Genomic DNA, 20,864 nt, shown 5'->3' on the forward strand with positions numbered 1-20,864 from the left:
TCGCATATAATTTTCATTCCTGTTCTTCGGAATAGACGAAACGATTTATTTTTTCTTACCAAAAAATATTGCTGAAAATAGAACTTTTCAGCACTGTTTTCAAATGTATCAAGGGAAAACGATGTGTTTCCATAGGATCCTGATGTTGGCATAAAAGTCCTTGTGGTACCGAATCATCACGGAACAAATTACCATGGCCACACCGGCCTGCAGGGAACATCCGCTCTCGGTTCACACACAACTTCCCACTCTGACATCTATCAGTCAACTGACAGATCTTCATGTGTCAGGAACCATCTATCCAAGGTTGGCATAACAAGGTGTTCATAACTAAAGGTCAGCACCACATCTCGTTTTCTCTACAGACGGTAGACTACCGATTACTGATAACCTTGGACGCTTCTTGGGAACTGGTATGTGCACTTTAAATCTAGATCTTTTTACCAAGTCTTATCTAGTCTGGACAGAAACTCTCGTTTACAATAATGTTCGTTTTCAACATACATTTTCATCATGCAAATAATAGAATGTCACACGTTCCACTTGAGAGCCTGATTAGCTCTTATTCAAAGCAAACTGTTTACTTCTGCAGTGCATATACCTACCAACAGCAAATTTCATATCAGACTTTATTTCCAAATCCGAACTATAGACTGAATAAGTAGACTGACGGAATATTTTGTCACTATGCATCATTGACATAGGGTCAGTTCAATTCCCATCTTAAACCACTCTCATCTTTAGCAGCTTATCTATCAACTAACTCCGCCTCACACCCTTTTTATTTTTTATTTTTGTTTTAATTATTGGATTCCTTTTCAAAAGGTCCCATCTGCGTATAAACCTTTTACACATAATTTGTTTAAAACATTCTGGAATACATCATCCTCGAACGGTTACACTTATTGGGTTTTTTTTATCTAGCATAATACTTTTATATTGTCACCACATGAGGCCTAATCGCTATTTCCACATAAATATTTATTAACTGAATCGGACATTAGTCGTGCTCATCCTTTCCTTTTGTCTTCTACCTTTATAGCTATTCTTTAGCCTTACATGTCTACCGGTTCAAATTGAGCGAATGAGCGGTTTTCTTTCTAAAAGTATGCCTAAAGTCTGCATTACTGTTTTTCTTGATTCATGTCTCAATTTCTCTTCTCACTTCGGAAAAGTGCTGTATTCTCACAGCACCGCTAGGAGACTCTTATGGGTCCACCTTATAAAACCTTTTCACCTTACTGTTTGAACTCATTTGCGATTCCTCACGACAGACGCAGGTCTAATCATATGTTGATTTGATGTTTGATTATATTCAGATTCTGTCAAACTAGGGTAAAATCACAATTTCAAACAATTAGATCCTAAAGGCTTAAGTTACTTCAGCAGCTGTTCTGATCATTCTTTTTTCTCATGCAAATATCGAAAAATTCAAAATCGACTGTGATTCCATAAATCAACTGTGGCCCCATAGAGCGAGCCATCAATCAAGATATTATCGTTCAAGAAAGTCACTATCTGAAATTTTATATTGAATCTCGAATACTCTGCGTTTATCTGATAAACTCGCTTATTCCAAATTATTTCCAAATTAACATTCTGTATTAACACAAATATAGGAAACGCTGCAGGTAATGGATCTCAAGCTTTCTACATAGGACGCAAATTCACATTCAAAAATCTTAACAGAAATATAAACGAAAACTAAACGTGTAGAAAAACTAATCGATGTGATTTCCACACTCCACTCAGCTTCTTCGCTATACAGGGCCCCACCTTGAAATCCGTTTCCTTTCTATGCTCCATTTTAAATCCAATACTCAAATCTAACTTACTTCTTATTGTCTTTGCATTCGATTGTCAAGACGTTAAAAGTGCAACATATGGAGCTAAACTTTCTGTACAGTCGCTTTCGAGAAATTAAAAGTGCAACATGGAGAAGCTTTCCATGACAGCTGTGAAAGTTTCATTCATGTTACCGGCTCACATCTCTCTTTTTAATTTCTCGATAAAGTTACCATGACAGCTGCGAATGTTTCAATCTATGTTACCAGCTCACATCTCTATTCTCAATTTCTCATTTTCGTTTTACTTTCAATTTTTTTTATATACTTTTGCTACACTACTATCATTACTATCCACCTGGCAGACCTTAGGAATTCATCCTTCACCTTCACTTTCCTTTTTTTTTACTGTCCAAATATGCTCATTCAGATCATCTAATATTTTTAATATCTGTACTTTGACTCATCGCTCACTTTCTTCAAGAACCACTTTCTTCAGTGAGTCAATCCATATCTCTTTATACACCTAAGCTCCCCTCTACCCCGGGATTTGAACTGACGACTTTTGGATTGTGGGTCCAACTGCCGCCTAGTGACTCTACCGAGGCAGTTTTTTGGGTAGACAACTCCTACAATTGAACTGAGCTAACGACCTAACCTCTAGGTAACCTCGAAGTCTAGTCAGACAAAATTTATCCAGTTCGAAGTTCTTTACACATGGTCTTTTCTGGATCCTGGAGCTTCTTTCATTGTTGTGCTCTTCTTGGCCCTTTTTTACTCAAGGAGGAGTGACTTTTAATTCCAGGGTATAAACATACTCTTTTCCCAATTTCGGGCTCGAATCTTCAGCAATCAGTCACTTACTCTACCTTTATAAATTTCTGGTTCGTAACCTTGGGTGATGACTCTCAGTCCCTCTGGAATGATTAAGTCCTGGCTCGTAGCCTTAGAATCTGACCCTTAGTCTATCTGATTCATTTACAACTGGCTCGCCGACTCAGATTCAAACTCATGGTCTTCCCGTTCCATCGACAACTGGCTCAAAGTCTTGGGATCCGATTCCTGGTCTTCCCATTCCATCAACAACTGGCTCGTAGCCTTGGGATCCGGTTCGTGGTCTTCCTGTTTCATCATCAACTGGCTCTAAGCCTTGGGATCCAACTCGTGGTCTTCCCGCCTCTTCTAGCTGGCTCGAAGCCTCGGGTCACATTCTTGGTTTTCCCGTCATTTTCAACTGGCTCGAAGCCTCGGGTCACATTCCTGGTTTTCCCGTCTCTTTTAACTGGCTCGAAGCCTCGGGTCAGACTCTTGGCCTCCCCGTCATTTTCAACTGGCTCGAAGCCTCGAAGTCTACCCTTCCGGGTTTCGACTTCCGGTCTGTTTAAATTGTATTTGGCTTTAACCACTCTAATTTAGATCCTGTATGTACTACAATCCCGATGGTTCGACACTAATGGTGTCAAACGAATGGGGTCCCATTTAATTTGACATTGTCAAACCAACGGGGTACAAACGACAATGTGACCCTCCACCGGAGGTTCAGTGTATCTGTCTATGAACGAAACAACACAATTTAAAACATTGAAAATTTAACATTTTCATTATGTTAGGCGTATGTCTATTTCCGTTCATTGGATTATTTACTCGTACCATTTTAATATTTCAAATTATCATTTTTTTCAACTCCGAAAGCTGTATTTTTTTAAACAAAGCTGAAGTGAAAATCGTCTTGACCCTGAATCATTTCCACCAATTATAATATAAACACACTGGGTACAGTATAATTTCCTGCCACCTCTTGGTTATATTCGCTTGGATCTTAACGAGTTCTTAATCAGGTGAGCTCTCCACCCGAGTGCCCATAACAAACGTCAGTTGTCCATTAACTGGTTGTCACTGAAATTTTTCTTCTTCATGCTTGTTTGTTAAGCGGCTCACTAGTAACCAAAGAAAACCCTGACGGCCAGTAATTATCCATCCTGGTGAGAATTCTCGCAGCGGACCCAAACGAATATACCATTTGTTTACCTTTTTCCTTCTTCCGCTTCGGGAAGATAGTTCAACCAGTTGAAACATTCTTACCAATCTTTCGCCAATCCTCGTCGCCATTTGTGGTACCGTATCATCACGGAACAAATTACCATGGCCACACCGGCCTGCAGGGAACATCCGCTCTCGGTTCACACACAACTTCCCACTCTGACATCTATCAGTCAACTGACAGATCTTCATGTGTCAGGAACCATCTATCCAAGGTTGGCAATGTTGGCATAACAAGGTGTTCATAACTAAAGGTCAGCACCACAGTCCTAATAGTCTTTTTATCTGCAGGAAATACGCAAGCAAGTATTTCAAAAAAATATGTATTTGTATGGTGAGAATTTACAAATTGAATGGAAATAGAACCGAATCCTTAACCTGCTAAAAAACGAAATTACTCCTATGTGGTATTATCTTATTTTAACAAGTAGTGCGACAAAAAAAGTGTCCAGTGTACAACTCAAGCGACGAAAGCTTCGGAAGCAGAGCCTCGTTGAATAAATGTACGACTCGGGCAAAAAAAAAAACATTTATTTGCACCTTGTTGCATAAACTACAATTGCATTTCTCTAAATTGATTTAGAAAAATATTCTCTAAAAATAAGCACACAAAAGCTAGTTGACAACTAAAGCACAGCACTCTTGTCATGACATCATCATCATCTCTTATGGTTTTCATAACTTTACAATGAATATTTAATAAATCGTTCATAAAAAGAACCAACAAGTCTAGGGTAGTATAATTCTATCCTAATAATTAAAAAAATGTCAAGGATTCAACATTTATATCTTCGAACGATAAATTAAAACATTTTGTCCAATGGAATACAATACAGCGTATTTTTTAACTGTTGATCAATTTTCCATCTAATGATAGATGGATTTACCTTAGAAAAATTTAAATTGGATCAGTGCATTAGCATTTTCATCGGATCTGACTCCGGTTTAAAAAAAAAATTTGAGTTCTGCTTCTGGAGATTTTGCGATTCCAACCTAACTCCGAAGATTTAACGACTCCGACTCTGGTTTCTCAGAATTAGTCAACGCTTGTTTTTTTTTTCAGAAAATACTTGACTGCAAAGTCCTTCCGTGGGTTATTACAGGTTTAAAGGGTTACTATACCTTATTTCATTCATAAAAAAAACTGGTTATCAACAATCTTTTACAATTTGTGGAACATGATTAAACATGTAATTGAATGAACGTTTTGAATATGTTTTGATTCCTTTCAGTGAGAAACAACGTTATGGCATAATACAGGCCAGAATCTTCTTACTGGGACATCCAGCATACACGAGTATATGATAGCCATCTGCACATCTGTGCACCACTTGAGTGCAATTCAATAAGATACCAGAAACCTTTCTGTCGTTTCTTTTTGCGCTGAAACCGACCAAGCTGCCAGACTGTCTATGGTCAGATGCACAGAAAGTACAGAATGGTGCCAGCACCAGAAAAAAAAGTTTCATGTAATGAGAGAATTTTCGGATTGACTTTATGCTATTCAATCAAATAAATCTTCTCCAGCAGTTGTAGCGAGCGCTTGCTTATGCAAACCACTACTATAACTGCACCTTCGTTGTGTCTATTTATATCGCAAAGTAGATACCATTACACAGCAGCAGCAGCAGCTTGATTTTGGTGGGTCTTGCGTTATGTTGTAACTATGCGGCGCTACGTACTACGATGTTCACAGAAGAATCAGGGTGACACCTCATGGGTCAATATCATATTAAGAATGTCAAAAACACATTGGATACTTTAAGTATTTTTGCGTTTGATTTTATGGGTTTGGTACCTCAAGTACGTTTCCATGAATAATATTCATAAATGTTGAAAGAATTGCCACCCTACAAAAGGATACAGCACCAATGACGCGCATGAGTGTATGCGTGCGAACAAGGACCGCTCATTCATCGAATGTGCATCGTACACCGTCCAATTGAATGTTTTTTTTCTTTCTTCTTTTCGTTATCAATACTTTCTTTTCACCATTAACTCTCTTTCTCTCACACTCACTCTCATTCTTTCTCTCCGTATAGAGTCTGGGAATCCTAGGATCGATACCGGCCGCGCTGTTAATAGTGTCACTGTTCGGGTTGCTCCTGTACCTCCTGACACGATGCTGTGACCGCAAACCACGGCCTGCCCATTCCATTACCAGCCTCAAAGTCACCCTCTCCATCGTGACCGTTAGTACTCCGGCTTCGCACTTTGTAAAGTCTTGAATTATTAATTCTTATTAAAAATATTAGGTATTGTGCTGTGCCGCCATCGGGTTGGGCCTGTACGGAAACGATGATCTGCACAACGGACTGTTGGATGTGCTGCAGGCTGGCCGAAAGGTGGACAATGTCGTTTCGTCGGTGCGCAATCAAACGTACATCCTGGAGAATACACTAACCATGAAGATACAGCAGCAGCTTACCGAGCTGGAGGACATCTTCGACAGCAAGACAAACAATCAGACGGCTCTGTCTCAGCTACAACAGGCACTCGCGGTGACGAAAGGCAACGTGACCATCGCGAAGAATGCCGCCAACGACATTCGGCGCCCGCTGTCCGGGCTGGTCATAACGGACTTTTTAGCGGTAAGTAGAAAACACAGAAAAGGGATTCATCGTTAAATCGAGATATCTTAAATAAATATGACCGAACAAGTAATAAAAACTACTATCAAAAAATCAATCCATCCACTTTAACGACCCCCAGGTCTGTTGTGGTCTTTATTGCAAGTTTCTACTCGATTAGCTACGAAAAACTTGCGCTAATTTTCGCTGTCCAGCAGTTCAGTTTCACTAGAACCAGCAGAAATGTAGCAAGATTGGGAAAAGCTGCTAAATTCCCAACCAAAATTAACCCGAAGAACTGTCTGCTGGTTGCGGCAGGTAAATTGCCTTTTGTAGAGTAGTCATCAAAGAGACATGGGGAACAATGTCGTAGTTTCAACCAATCAGGCTCATAATTGGGGGAAAGGTATGTCGATTGGATATACTTCTGCCATTATAGTGGCTTTGGTTATGGACGCATCCTTGAAAAGTTATTCATATAAGTTTGATTCTGGGGTTTAATAGTAAATTATGGACAAAAAATAGTTTTCGCTCGTAGGCTGCAGTTAATATCAAAACTATCATTTCATCAGATTTCATTCGACCTTCCATAGAGAATGAGTTGGGCTGCAATGTCCATTCATTAAGTTTGACCAAAATTAAAAATACACCCAGAATCCAGAGCTGTCTCATTGTTTCCTCACTTCTTTCAGCTCATGGGTAACAATGAGACACTTTATTTTTTCTTTATTAGACTTTTCAAATTCTATGAAAATCTTTCAAAACATGAATTGAAAGTGATTTTTTGGCATATTTATTGAGTTTTAACTCTTTTTAACCAAAAATATAAAGTTATTTGGAATATAACTTTCATACACTTAGGAGCCTAGGGCGACGAAGTCCTTGTAGAACGGAGAGGATAAATCCCGAAATTACCGACAGTATTTTCCTCATGGGTTCATGTTCCAAAAAGTTCACCCTTCAAAATAGTGTCGATAGCGAGACTCGAACCCAAGAACTTTGGCTTACCGAACCGCACCTCTGCCGTTGTTCGGTGACTAAATGGCGGTCGATTTAAGCCACTCAATGGGATGAACTGTTTCAATGAACGAATGAACACGATCTGTTGTTGTAGCGCGAGAGGTTTATTCTCTCTCTAAATAGTGCTTTCCTCTGGTTTCACCACGGGAGAACTTTCCGCTTGGTCTTTATCTTTGGATGTAGCAATAGTGGCCGATAGCTATAAAGTCCACTTTTTTTATACATCACCGATTGGACACTAAAACATATTTTGACTTTCAAAAAACTTTTCAAAATTAGCTTTAAAAATCAATTTCAAAACTTTTGTGCATGGAAAAATCATTTTCTGCTTATAAAATTAAGCTTTATGGTTTTGTGTAATGAAATAAGCAATTTCAATTTAATGTAATTACCCATTGAACGCTCTAATGGTTACCAATGATTTATTTATTAGTCAAAAGGTGGTTTAAATTGAAACTTACCGCCTTCTATTGCAGGGCTGAATTTTAAGGATGATATAGAATTGAATTGAATTGAATTTATTTTCTTTTTTTAAGGCAGGAAAAGCCACCAAAGCAGTGGCACCAAAAACCTACTTCTTTTTGTAAACACATAATACAAAACATAAATACATGAGTAACAAACTACAAATAACACGGCTGGACCCAGAGCTCCATCTTCGCGAGGAGCTCGGTTGAGCTGGACTCCTACACTCCTGGCTGAATCATCTGAAAAGGAACAAAAGAAAGAAAAGGCAAAGCAGGATCAAATAATTCAACGATAAAAAAAACAAGCAGAGCAACAGTATCAGTTCAATTGAGTTACGAAATGGAAGCAAGAAAAAAGAAAAAAAAAGAAATTATTAAATCTGGAAATCGTAAGTTTTGAGAAGTTTCTTTAGAATAGCCGGTTCAGACAGGAAATTGGTTAGCTGTTTTTTGAAAATAGATAGGCTTAAGCAATCACCAAACTTGTTTGAAAAAAAGTTATACAATTGAGCACTTTTAAACGTAATACTTCGTTCGCCAGCTAAAGTTGAAACATTGGGACGCTGTAATGAATCGTGGTTTCTTGTAAAAGGATAATGAGTGGAGGGTTTAAATTTTGTATTACTATGAGTTTGATTTGCTAAACATGAAAAAATAAAACAGCATGATTGAATGATGTAAATGCCTCTTACAGGATAAATATTTTTGAATTTAGTGTACAAATCAACGGAATGACTACGGATTGGCAAGTTAAAGATTATTCTTAAGAATTTGTTCTGAGCAATTTGAACTTTGTTAATAAGAATGTTACATGCGTTACCCCAAACAGCAGTTATATACGAAAGATGAGAGCTAAACAATGAATGATATATTAACAAAAGGACGCTTAAAGGTAGTTTGTGTTTGATTTTATAAATGATTCCAGTTAAATAATAATCTTAATTATTGATGGTGTTAGTGGAAAGCGTGGTTGCCTCTCACACCAGTTGGACTGGGTTCTAACCTAGTCTAACCTGCAACAAACAAACCTTCTGACGCTATCGCGAACGCCAAGGCAATGTTGTAGAGCGAACAATTTGATTTTTTTAAATCCTAACATTCGAATAAGTCTATATGTAAGGCTGGTTTCGCCTTGTAAGCGATAATGGGTTCGAATCCTGCCTAGCTCAGCAAAGTCAGATTGCCTTCAAATGGTAAAAATGCTCACTGGAAATCCAGGTTGGGGATGGGTTTTGACTAGTGGCGTACTGGATTTCCAATCCAGAAGTCGTGAGTTCGATTGAAGGTTAAATGAATATATCTCTATTTACAGAAAGGAGACCAATGGGAGCTGATTCGATGGCCCGGGACGGTCGCTATCCTCGCGCTTTTACTGGTTCTCTGCGCCGTGCTGCTGGTGGGCGTTGCCCGTCACTCACGCTGTGCGCTGATTCTGTTTAGCGTTTGTGGGCTGCTGGCCGTAACCGGAAGCTGGCTCATGTCCGGAATATACCTTTCGACTTCGGTGGCTGTCGGCGATCTGTGTAACGATCCCGCAGACTTCCTCGTTCACCAAGCACCGAACGAGCTTCCGGCGGATATTCTACTTTACTACACCCAGTGTGACGTGTCACGATCGAATCCATTTACCCAGCGCCTCCGCGAATCTCAGAATGCCATCAACAACGCTCGCAACGCAATGGGCGTTGTATCCAAGTAAGATGCTACGTCATGGTTCGGTATTTGATCTGGTTTTTAATATTTTTTATAATTCTTATTTCAGAATTGGGCCAGTACTCTTCAAGAATGCTGGACTGGGTCCAAAGCTGGGCTCGGTGAATGCCGATATTAAGCTGTGCGAAAGACTTCTCACGGGACTGACGGCGCTGGTTGATTGCAAGACGGTGCACTACAGCTATCTGAACGCAACGCGTGGTCTCTGCGAGGGAGGGCTGCTGGGCCTGGTGCTTATGCTAATCGCGAGCTTTATGGCCGCAATCCTGCTCACCGTTATGGTGTGGGTTGATTCGCACACGTGGATTTATATTCGGAAGAGGTAGGATACAATTATATTTACATATAGACTCTAGATACGAAATTGCATGTAATATAATCCATTTCATGGCCAATCCCTCATTTGTTATAGGAACGACTACGCTCAAGTAGAAGAACAATCATATGTTTCAGCCCATCAACTCCATCCTCAGAATCACCAGAATATGAACACGCGACCACTGCCACACAATCATAAGGGGTATTTTGAGTCATGGTAAGGTGTACTGTGGATCAACTAATAAATATTTTTTTAATTTATTTTCACAGTCCACCAGTCATTAGCGGATCGCAAACTTTGGCCCACCCAGGACGTAACCCGAAGAACGAGTTAACTCCTCAGCAGCAGGCCCATCTGCACCATCACCATGCTCAAACGATGATGCGGCCCGGTGGAACGCACACTCTCGGACGACTTCCATCGCACAACAACAGCCCGACTCACATGCACGGACCGAACAACGGCAAATACGCCACCCTGAGCAAGCACTGCAAGACACTAGATGCAAATGACTTTTACTGAAGTTACGCCGCCTGTAACGATAAAAAATTTCACCCGCCGAATATGCAACAACCACACTATCATACGCTGAGTCACCAGCAGCAACAGCAAATGTTGCAACTTCAATTGCAACATCAACAACAGCTGCAACAACAACATCAACAGCAACAACAACAACAACAACAACAACAACAACAGCAACAACATCCACATATGCCTCCTCACGCTCGACATCACCAACATCCAGGAGGTCCCATCGCAGGTCACACCATGACCATGAATAGAAAAATTATCGAAAAAAATCACTACAACGATGAGGTTCCGCCACCGTTGCCACCTCTAAGGAATCCTCAGAAAGCCCTGGAATCGGTTCAGGCAATACCGAGTCTCAACGACAGCTCTGTCAACGAGCGCGACAAGCAAATCTACATTTGCTCAACACTCAAGAACCCAAACATCCCGAACAATCACAACGGTAGCCATAACAATGGTAGCAACGGAAACACGCACTACGGAACCATGCGCAACAACACAAACGCAATAAAGAACCAAACCACATTCAACTCGACACCCCCAACTACAACCAAACCGCTACCATCGATCATCAATACGCCCCTGCCGGAAATTCCGACGCAGCCCACCCAACAGCCGGCACAAGCCCCCAAGGATGACATTTACGTTAAGCGTAAATTCATCGACCAAAACAGCAAATTCGCAACACTGAAAGCGATTCCGCTACCAAAGATCGAAGCACTGGAACTTGAAGCTCAAAGGAAGAAAATGGCACAAAACTCTGCGTCATCGGGAGCACACAACGGCCCAGCCACGATCGTTCCAGCTGTGAGCTCCCCGCTACCACCCCCTCCGGTGACAACAATGAGCACCACCATGACCACTTCCCAGATCCAGTCCCTTCCATTGCCACCCCCACCGCCAGAATTGATAGAGGAGGATCCGTTGCCACCGCCACCTCCACCGGTAGAACTAGCTGCCGACCTATCATCGGCTGGTGGTGATAATCCCAAAGAGGTCATCTACGCCACCAAGGCGATCACAAGCAACCACATTGGCAATGACGGGAGCGGAGCAAACGCAACCAACAATGGCGACGAGAGCAGCTTCTATGCTGTGACAGAACTGTAGACCGGGGTTACCAACGAGGGTTACCAAGAGAAAAAATCCTAGCAAGCGGTAAAAAAAAAACAACATTCGAATCGAGCATATACATAGTGTGGTGAGACAGATAAATAAGGGTGAATGAGATTGCATTTAAATCGTTACAGGCGGAATAGAAATCTTTTAAATAACCTAGTCCTAGTACTTACTTAATTTGAAGCGCTTTAAAAACCATTGAATTGATTTTTTACGAAGAGATTTTCGTTTCGAATGCATGATTGAAATGATCCTCTCATTGCTTGTATAAACAGTAATTAATCTTTTAAAAAAATGTGTAGAAATCACTGTTTGTGTTTATAATGTCAAAACTATATTACGGGATAAAACCGGCCCATTATTGCAACAAAAAAAAATATATTGAGTATAGAAGGAACCATGGCAACTTCGTTTGTGTTAATTGCAATTACTGAAGAAACTTTTTTTTTGTATTGTGCAGTGACCCATTAAAAATTTCCTTTCAATATGTAATTGGAAACTATCCGTTGATCTCAAAAAATTGCTAAGTTGAAATGTTGAATGTAGCCATTCATTCATCATGAAATGTTAGAGGAATCTGCAAAGTTAGTCATACACTCACATATAGCATTCATAACGACATTTCGCCAAATCATGATTATTAGAGTGACGCAGAAATTAATGCTCAAATAGCGGCTGAAAATATTGACTGTTTGAAACTTCCTCCATTGTTTCGTTTCCCGGCACTGGTCATAGCGTAAAATTAAAATTGGACAAAAGACTATACAACAATACATTAGAAAAAAGCAACCTGCATAATTTATCATACAAAAAAGTAATAAACAAGCCAACTTATAAGCGAATCTAAACCAAATCTTTTTGATATGCATATTAATGTACATGGTTGAATCTTCAGAAACAAAATAGAACTCGAGAAACAAGAACAGCAACATTTTGTGGTACTAATGGAGACATTAAAGTAAATAATTTTTTTGTAGTGAGCTATCTATTGCGGATAAGACATTTTTAGAAATGCGTAATGGAAGTACTCTCTTAAACCAAATATTTAATTAAATATATTAAATGTAGAAATGTAATTAACTGTTGTACATGAGTATTTTTATTTTGATTGATGAAAAATCAAAACCAGGATCCAGCTATTGAATGGAAACGAAGCATGAAAACATAAATTACTACTAATATATCATAGATATACCAAATATACATCTCCTTATCGGGGTAATGCAAAAGACAGAAACACACACACATCGCGGAGAGACAACAATCTCCATAAACACTTTATACCCTCCCCCCCCACACACACCGCATCACAATCGACAGACAGACAACATAAAAAAAGCAAACGGAAGAGAAAAGTACGAGGCCTCTAATAACATCATGATATTATCGTATTCTCAAAACAAACTGCAATTAGTTTAAGCGTCTATTCGTGCACTTTTAATTATGGTGAATGGAGGATAAAACCAACAACAACAAAAACGAAGGAATTTAGCACAAGTTTTTATCATTTAGTACGAATCCATCGTTTGGCCGAGATGATTGAACTAGCCAGCAGAAGAAGAAAAAAACAAATCCCATGTGCAATGGTAATGTATTGAAGACCATGCATTACAAGAAGGAAGAATGTAATTATGTAGGATTTTGAAGACTTCAAAACGTAATTCCAATAAAATCAGTAACAAGTAAAAATCGTATTTCATGCAACAACTTGGCAGTTGAGTCTTTTTACCGGACGGACGCGTTTTTAATTCGCTCTACACCTTATTTTTATTTACCTTCACTGACCCAGTCCACAAACGTAAACGTAAACTTATTTATTTTTTGTCGCGCGTCGCGTGTGCCCTCATTAATAAACGTAAATAAAATGCAGTGCTATGTGCCGTCGTGCTCTTCACCTTTCGACCAACAATACCTCTGGAAATGTTCGGGATCTGTCACCGAAGTTTTCACGAGGCCTGTATTGGGGTCAAGCGTGGCTCCGAAGACGACTTGCAACTACATGTACTTCCAATATGCAGCCTTTGTCGAAATAACCTACATGTGGAAATCGACATTAGAAAAAAAATGCAGCATCATTTAGAAGGCAGACATATGATCTTGACTCACATCAAGACAAATGACAAGACACATCAAGAAACCCTAAATGAGCTGCACAATAAAATCATAGGCCTGCAAGAAGAAATTAAGAAATCCGCAGAAATACGGCAGTATTAACACAGACACCGGCAATGGACTTCCCCTTGAACGAAGTCAGGAAAGCATTTGAAGACACCACCACGGACCAGAATCAAAAACTCGCTGAATCATTCGGCCGTATCCAGGAAATCACGTCATCCCACTGGGATGACATAATTAAAACAATTGTCTCAGCAGAAAAATGTCCTTCGGACATAATTCTAGCAGTCCACGATGAAGTGAGGGCCCTCACTTCATCCATCAATAAACTGCAAGACAAAGAAATTGAAGTCCGGCAAAAATCACTTGCAGAAGAATTAAACGAACAAACCGTACTGGAATCTCCTGAAATTGAAATCGAATCTGGCTGGCGACTTATCGGCAGCAAAAAAATCTGTAAGCCAGACTGGACCGACTTCGACGCCAGACAGCGGACTCGCCGTCTTCAGGAAAAGGGAGCCGAAAAAGCACGTCGCCGCAACCGAAAACATCGTCAACAAATGCAGCACCAGTAACAACAACAATCACAACAACATCATCAGCAACGTCGGCAACAGCAACAACAATCACATCAACATCTTCGTCGGCAACAGCACCAGACCAACCCGAGCAGACGGAAATAACTTGGGAATACCATTTTTTGATATTTGAAAATACTAGGCCAATAACATTTTATGTTATTTATAACAAGATTCGTTATTCGCCGTTATGATTTTTTTGTTATTGGATTGTTATTGTAATAACAGACTAATAACATTTTGAGTTATTCTTCGAACAAATCTTTGTTATTATTTTTTGTTATTTTAACAACTAATCCGATCATCCCAATAACAGTTTGAGGTATTCTTCCATAACAAAAAATGTTATTCCCAAGTTTTTCTGGCTTTCAATCAATATCAGACCGATAACAAATTTTGTTATGATAACATAAACTGTTATTGAACTCTTATGCAAAAATGGATTTTGCAAGAATATTCCATAACACTTTCTGTTATTTTAACAGTATTTGTTATTGAAATGGCATGAATTTAGTTATTACCGTCTGTTCGGGAACTGCAACTCTGACGCAGGCCGAAACCCAAGTACTCCACATTTTAACCTAAAGGACAATCAATTCGACCAGGACAACGCAAGTAGCAGCAACTTTGTTACTCATTCGTCAACCAAATTGTCCGACAACGAACTTCTAGACCAGGCAAGGGTCGAATTTTCTGGCCAAAAAGCCGAAAAAGCACGTCGCCGCAACCGAAAACATCGTCAACAAATGCAGCACCAGTAACAACAACAATCACAACAACATCATCAGCAACGTCGGCAACAGCAACAACAATCACATCAACATCTTCGTCGGCAACAGCACCAGACCAACCCGAGCAGACGGAAATAACTTGGGAATACCATTTTTTGATATTTGAAAATACTAGGCCAATAACATTTTATGTTATTTATAACAAGATTCGTTATTCGCCGTTATGATTTTTTTGTTATTGGATTGTTATTGTAATAACAGACTAATAACATTTTGAGTTATTCTTCGAACAAATCTTTGTTATTATTTTTTGTTATTTTAACAACTAATCCGATCATCCCAATAACAGTTTGAGGTATTCTTCCATAACAAAAAATGTTATTCCCAAGTTTTTCTGGCTTTCAATCAATATCAGACCGATAACAAATGTTGTTATGATAACATAAACTGTTATTGAACTCTTATGCAAAAATGGATTTTGCAAGAATATTCCATAACACTTTCTGTTATTTTAACAGTATTTGTTATTGAAATGGCATGAATTTAGTTATTACCGTCTGTTCGGGAACTGCAACTCTGACGCAGGCCGAAACCCAAGTACTCCACATTTTAACCTAAAGGACAATCAATTCGACCAGGACAACGCAAGTAGCAGCAACTTTGTTACTCATTCGTCAACCAAATTGTCCGACAACGAACTTCTAGACCAGGCAAGGGTCGAATTTTCTGGCCAACCATCAACTACATCGAATCCAAACTTCATCAACTTCCGGAAAGGGGAAACCATCAACCCCTACCAGAAAGAAAAAAAAACGCCAATCATCCCACCTCTGAACGCCACCACACCGCAGCCATCATCAACTCCTGAAATCACAGACAGCATGTTCTGTCATGACGCAATGAAGCCGCCCATCGTACGCCTTACGGAACAGTCAGCATGTGGAGACGGCAAATTTATGCTTGCCAGGCTCCGCGAACCAAACATTTACCAGAACCTCAGACTGTATTTAGCACATTAAATCCGAAAAAACACGTTTGAATATGATTTTCTATAGAAGAGCTAAAAAGTTGAACTATTTTATCATTCATTATCGAATGACAGGAATAGTAAGTTGGTTATTTCTAAACGAAGTTGCAAAGATGTGTTTTCAAAGTTAGTAAGTAAAGTACATTTTTCTCATGACTGAATAGTATCGGGGTCTAAATCGGGGCCGCATTAAAATAGCGGATCCAGTGGCCTTTTCTGTTGCTATGTTAATGTGAATGTTAACATTCCATAGGTCGCCTTCCCTAAAGTGTCATGATAAGGTTCAGCGAGGGGAAGCATGATGTTTGGGGTCCCCAGAAACGAAAAATAAGCTTTCTAGAATATTTATTTTTCTTGAAAATTTTGTTTAGAGATGCGCCAAGTTCAAATATTATTTTAGAACAACAAATTACTATGTAGTTCTTTCAAGTTCCACCATTCAGTAAAAAGTCATCGAGATTGCTACTGTGAAAATTCAAATAAAATTTATTATGTGTTCTCACGTGCACCATACACTACAATCGTTAAATATCTTGTAATAAATATGTAGGATTATTGCGTTTACCGCGGTGCACAACTTTCGCACCACACTCTTGCCGATTTACTTAAGTCATTGTTGTTAGTCCAGGGATAATTTAGGGGGTTAAATGCTATCAGCATTTTATCAACGCTATTTTTTTCGCTATAACTAAAACTATCATAATCATATTAAAAGTATGGTATAGAACAGTACTGACTTTGGTAAAAAAATAACATAATGCGGGTTAACATGGGAATACACTTAAATTTACAACGCATACAAATGCACCACCTCATCATTGTTGGTTATCTTATTGTGCCAATGCTGCTGTTGTTGCTGGTGCTGTCGTATCTCCACCTGCAATTGCATTGCTTTGCGCTTGTTGCGGATGCTGCTGTTGTACCGTTGAAACTGTACGATCCACGGATTGGCCGCTGGATAGCTGGCTGCTCGCGCTCGGGTTTCTGGAATGTAGGCTTTCCCCTCCATCGGCACTAATCGGCGTCTGGACCAGCGGTGTAGGAGGATTTTTGTTGCCCGGTAGTTGATTCGGTTTGGCCGTCATTTGCATGTGGTACCTAGTTTATTAGAAAGAGAGAGTGAGTCAGCCTTTGGCTTCAACTAGTATAGATCTTCAGTTTCATACTTGTAAATGTTTTCCGTACTCTCCACAACTCCTTGCGTAAGGTTCAAGCTGCGTCCTTTTACGCCGCTTTCCTTAATCGGAGGACTCCACCAGTTGACGACCCGACCGACGAGCGGAACTTGTCGTAAGATTCCGTCCTGCCAGAGCTTTTCATCGGCCTCGCGCTGCAAGTCCATGGTGGCTGCCTCGATACCTTTCTTGAGGATCTCGGACATGGTGTCCAGTATTTTGGAGTTTTCCTGAATTTTCAAACCGGTTTGAATCACCAGATCAAGCAGCTCTTCCACATCGGTTTCGCTGGTGACCATGCCAAAGCTTGAATTTGAAAGTAAAGCATTATTCAAAAGAACTACAAGAAACCGTCAGCTCTGCTCACCGCACACAGATAAGTCCATCAGTTCCTTCTCCGAGGGAAAATGCACCATCGTGAGCTTTCAGCATTTCCACCAACGCCGAGTTTAGCCTGTTTAGCTCCGTTTTGGCCTGATCGGTCAGTAGTGTTTCCCATCCTTCCGGAACGTAATGAACACTACCCAGCCCAGCCCAATCGTTAAGCTCGATCAGACGAAGAACCGGACTCTCGGCCACAAGCTGGTTGAAGCGAGCCTTGTGTTTAACAGTCGCCAGCAGTATCTCGATTTGCGCCTCGATAAACTGTCCCACGCTTTCGATGACCTCGCTGAGCGGAAGCAACTCCCCATATCCAGGTGCGAACGGAGAGTAACGGATGCAGGTGCCGTGCAATGAATGGTTAATGATTTCCAGATTTAACTGGGAACAATCACGCAACAAAATCTGGCCCAACCATCCGTTCAAGCGGTCAAAGTATGAGGAGATGTTCGACTTGCTGGTTGGCTCATCTTTTGTCTTGCTGTCCACCGCATCTGATGGCAGCTGCGATTCTACCGAAACATCAGCTTCCGATCCAACCGAGGTGGTCACTTCGTTCGTGGCAGCATTCTTCTCAGCACAGGTTCCATCGAATTGAAACACTACCACCGGAATAGCGGACTCGAACAGAATCTGCAAAAAGGGGTCAGTTTGATCGTGCTGCGATAGAGTTATTTATAGACACAACTCACGCAATAATTGATTGGACTGTTCAACAGTGCCCGGAAGGATTTCCCAGCCTCTTGACGAGGAGCTTTACTCTGGAATCAGACAGAAAATAGAAGTTCTGTGAAGAGGCTTGTGCAATATTTAACGAAAAGTATGCTGCTTCCACCATTTGATCAGTCCGGTAAGATCTAGACTGCTTCTCCTGGGCAGATTGAGCGTTTAAGTCGACAATGAAAATCTTGAAGCCGTGTTTTGAGCACTTCTTGTACTCAATAACCGGCCTTTGATTCTCAACTGGCACATTCTGTCGTCAACTGGTCACCCAACACAATAAAAGCAGTCCGCAGTGAGTATGTATGTATAGCCGCTACTTCAATACATAGTATAGTTTCCAGCACACCTCTTGCAGCGGTACGACGTCGAGATCACGGACTAGACAATCGTATGAATCTTATCTTACCCAAATTTTAACTCCTTCTATCTTGCTGAGCATTTCATGCATCTGCCGGCACGAATCGAATGCCATGAATATTCGCTCGCTAATGGCGTCCACTCCCATCGTCTGCATGATGGTCCACAAGCTGAGCGCGGTCAGCCGGTTCGACAGAATGGGATCAACATCAAACAACGTCAGCATGCTGGCCGGGATCTGTTTGTACATGAGCACACACGGCACGCCGCTCATTCCCAGCCAATTGCCCAAGTTCAGCGTCATCGAGTCCGGGATGGCTTTGATCTGGAATAAAATAGGTCATCAGGCGAAATATCAACGGCATTACTCCTACCGTACCCCTGTCAATGTTCCCTTCGTAACGGCCAATGCCGCCAAGCAATGTCCCTGGCAATGCAACCATACATTGCTCAAGTTGCATACGTTCCTGATGACGGCCAAATTGTCGACTTCTCCGCAAACCGACGAACCGAGATCGGCCATCACGAACAAAGGAACTTTGCCAGCTTCAACGTCAGTCGCAATCATCTTCTGCAGCTCCGAGGCGTCCATAGTACCACGAGCGACGGTTATCACATTACAAGGAACAGTGCGAATGTTTGCCACAGGAAGTCCAATGAAACGGCAAGTGTTTTGCAGGGCAAACAAAGAGCTGTTTTCGGAAATATAAAGCGTAGCATTTTGCAGCTGCGACAGTCGGTTATCGACCGACTCCGGAAAGCGGTTTGCGATTGCCAGCCGGACCGAGTACAGAATACATTCGGCACTATCGCGATAGTAGCTGGTACTACAATCCATGAATCTGAACATGTGACTCAGCCAGCGATTCGTGTCCGAAACTATTTTCGAAACAATCCGGCTGAGATGTTGTCGATCCAATGAGGTCAAGTACGATGCAATCGAATGCGTTATGACGGCCAATTGTGCCGCATCATCCAACGGTGGCAGCACGAATTCCGGCTCTTCATCGACGTCCAGTTGGGAAATGAGCGTTTCGAGTGTCGAGAGTACTTCGGCAGTCGGCTTCTTATCCGGTTGAAGGAAACCCGGAGTTATCGGAATCGGATTTTGCTGCTGCTGCTCTACAGCTCCTTTCACATACTCCAAGCGATTTAGCACCTGGGAAGCTTGGTTTTCCAACTCGGCCAGGCTGGAACGAACCTACAGAAAGAAAATTCAGCAATGAAGAAAAAAATCGATTCCATCCCCACTTACATTGGCCGCTGGAATCTCCAGTACTTGCGGCTCCAAAACACCACCCAATCCCTGGGGAATACTGGATTCACCAGGTACGTCGGACATGGCTAACCCAGCTGGATTATTTTGTGCTTTACAACGCAATTATCCTGTACGAAATCTTCACGCCCCAGAAAAAGACGGTTCTTCAAAACACTGCTGCATTGACCACTTTTTTGTTATGTGGCAGACGCAGAACTGTGACAGTTCTTGTTTGACACATATTCCTTCGCTGACTGACATTCTGAAAGGGCGAATGCTTCGCCTAAAAAGCACCCTCAAATTGAGGTACGAATCGTCCCCAAAAATAGGTAAGATTATGTATCTTTTTTCGTGAGCTCGGTGCTGAATTGGGTCCTAAAATGAAGCTTAGATTGCTGATATTATTGTTTACAGCGATAAATCTTATTTTTCTAAGTACAATGTCCCCACAAAGAACCACAAAGAATTTAAAATGGATTTTTAAATCAATTTTGAAAAATTAACCTCGCGGTCCTTCTTGACAGAAAAGCTCCTACTTGACAGCTCGTTAAAAAAAAAATAATTAAAAGACCATAGTTGATCCATCGAAAAAATGTTGTCTTGTCAATATTTTTTTTTTGCATTAAAATGAAAAAAGTGATCAGAAATGGTTTTTAATCGTGTTTTTTGCCGTTGTACATAAAAATTGACATAGGGCTTTAGTACCCAATTCGCTTTGCGAATTTCACAATTGGGTGCTAAAGCCCTACACACAAAGAAAAAATACTCTAAATTTAAAAAGATCGTTCGTTTGATTAAAAGTTCGCGTTGGTGAAAATTCGTAGAAAGTTCAAACTTTTTAATTTAAAAGTTGGAAAGTTTTTGATACTACCATGCATTTCTGGAACAAAATCGTTGTATCGGCAAAAGTGTTTTACTTTTAATTGGAAAAGAAACCTTTTATGGCAAGAATA

The 20,864-nt window shown here is 40.6% G+C and overlaps 2 protein-coding genes across 3 annotated transcripts in view; one reads left to right on the plus strand and one right to left on the minus strand.

Moving 5' to 3' along the window:
• Positions 1 to 10,435, plus strand: part of LOC120426431 (protein tweety) — a 194,352-nt gene extending 183,917 nt beyond the window's left edge. Inside the window, exons 3-8 of one of the 2 annotated variants that reach the window (XM_039591194.2) lie at positions 5,867 to 6,016; positions 6,080 to 6,415; positions 9,194 to 9,576; positions 9,644 to 9,916; positions 10,007 to 10,114; positions 10,183 to 10,435. In XM_039591194.2, coding sequence (XP_039447128.1) covers positions 5,867 to 6,016; positions 6,080 to 6,415; positions 9,194 to 9,576; positions 9,644 to 9,916; positions 10,007 to 10,114; positions 10,183 to 10,435 — 1,503 coding nt within the window. The remainder of the gene's footprint in view (positions 1 to 5,866; positions 6,017 to 6,079; positions 6,416 to 9,193; positions 9,577 to 9,643; positions 9,917 to 10,006; positions 10,115 to 10,182) is intronic. The other variant, XM_039591195.2, reaches the window with a different exon arrangement.
• Positions 10,436 to 16,480: 6,045 nt separating this feature from the next.
• Positions 16,481 to 20,128, minus strand: LOC120426438 (pyridoxal-dependent decarboxylase domain-containing protein 1). The gene is made up of 7 exons (XM_039591202.2): positions 19,909 to 20,128; positions 19,033 to 19,854; positions 18,703 to 18,978; positions 18,266 to 18,334; positions 17,560 to 18,206; positions 17,184 to 17,498; positions 16,481 to 17,115 (listed from the first exon to the last, which is right to left on the minus strand). Exons 1-7 carry the CDS (start codon positions 19,993 to 19,995, stop codon positions 16,848 to 16,850), a joined length of 2,484 nt encoding a protein of 827 aa, XP_039447136.1. The 5' UTR covers positions 19,996 to 20,128; the 3' UTR covers positions 16,481 to 16,847.
• Positions 20,129 to 20,864: the final 736 nt, after the last annotated feature.

This window comes from Culex pipiens, chromosome 1, assembly GCF_016801865.2.
Source record: "Culex pipiens pallens isolate TS chromosome 1, TS_CPP_V2, whole genome shotgun sequence".
Lineage (NCBI taxonomy): Eukaryota > Metazoa > Arthropoda > Insecta > Diptera > Culicidae > Culex > Culex pipiens.

What these genes read in the sequence shown, in the direction of transcription:
- LOC120426438 (XM_039591202.2), bottom strand. Translation starts at nt 19,995, where the DNA reads ATGTCCGACGTACCTGGTGAATCCAGTATTCCCCAGGGATTGGGTGGT. An exon ending in CGAAGGGAACATTGACAGGG is followed by an intron (nt 18,979 to 19,032) that starts GTACGGTAGGAG and finishes ATTTTATTCCAG; the next exon opens with ATCAAAGCCATCCCGGACTC. An exon ending in TAGAAGGAGTTAAAATTTGG is followed by an intron (nt 18,335 to 18,702) that starts GTAAGATAAGAT and finishes GTCTGATTCCAG; the next exon opens with AGTAAAGCTCCTCGTCAAGA.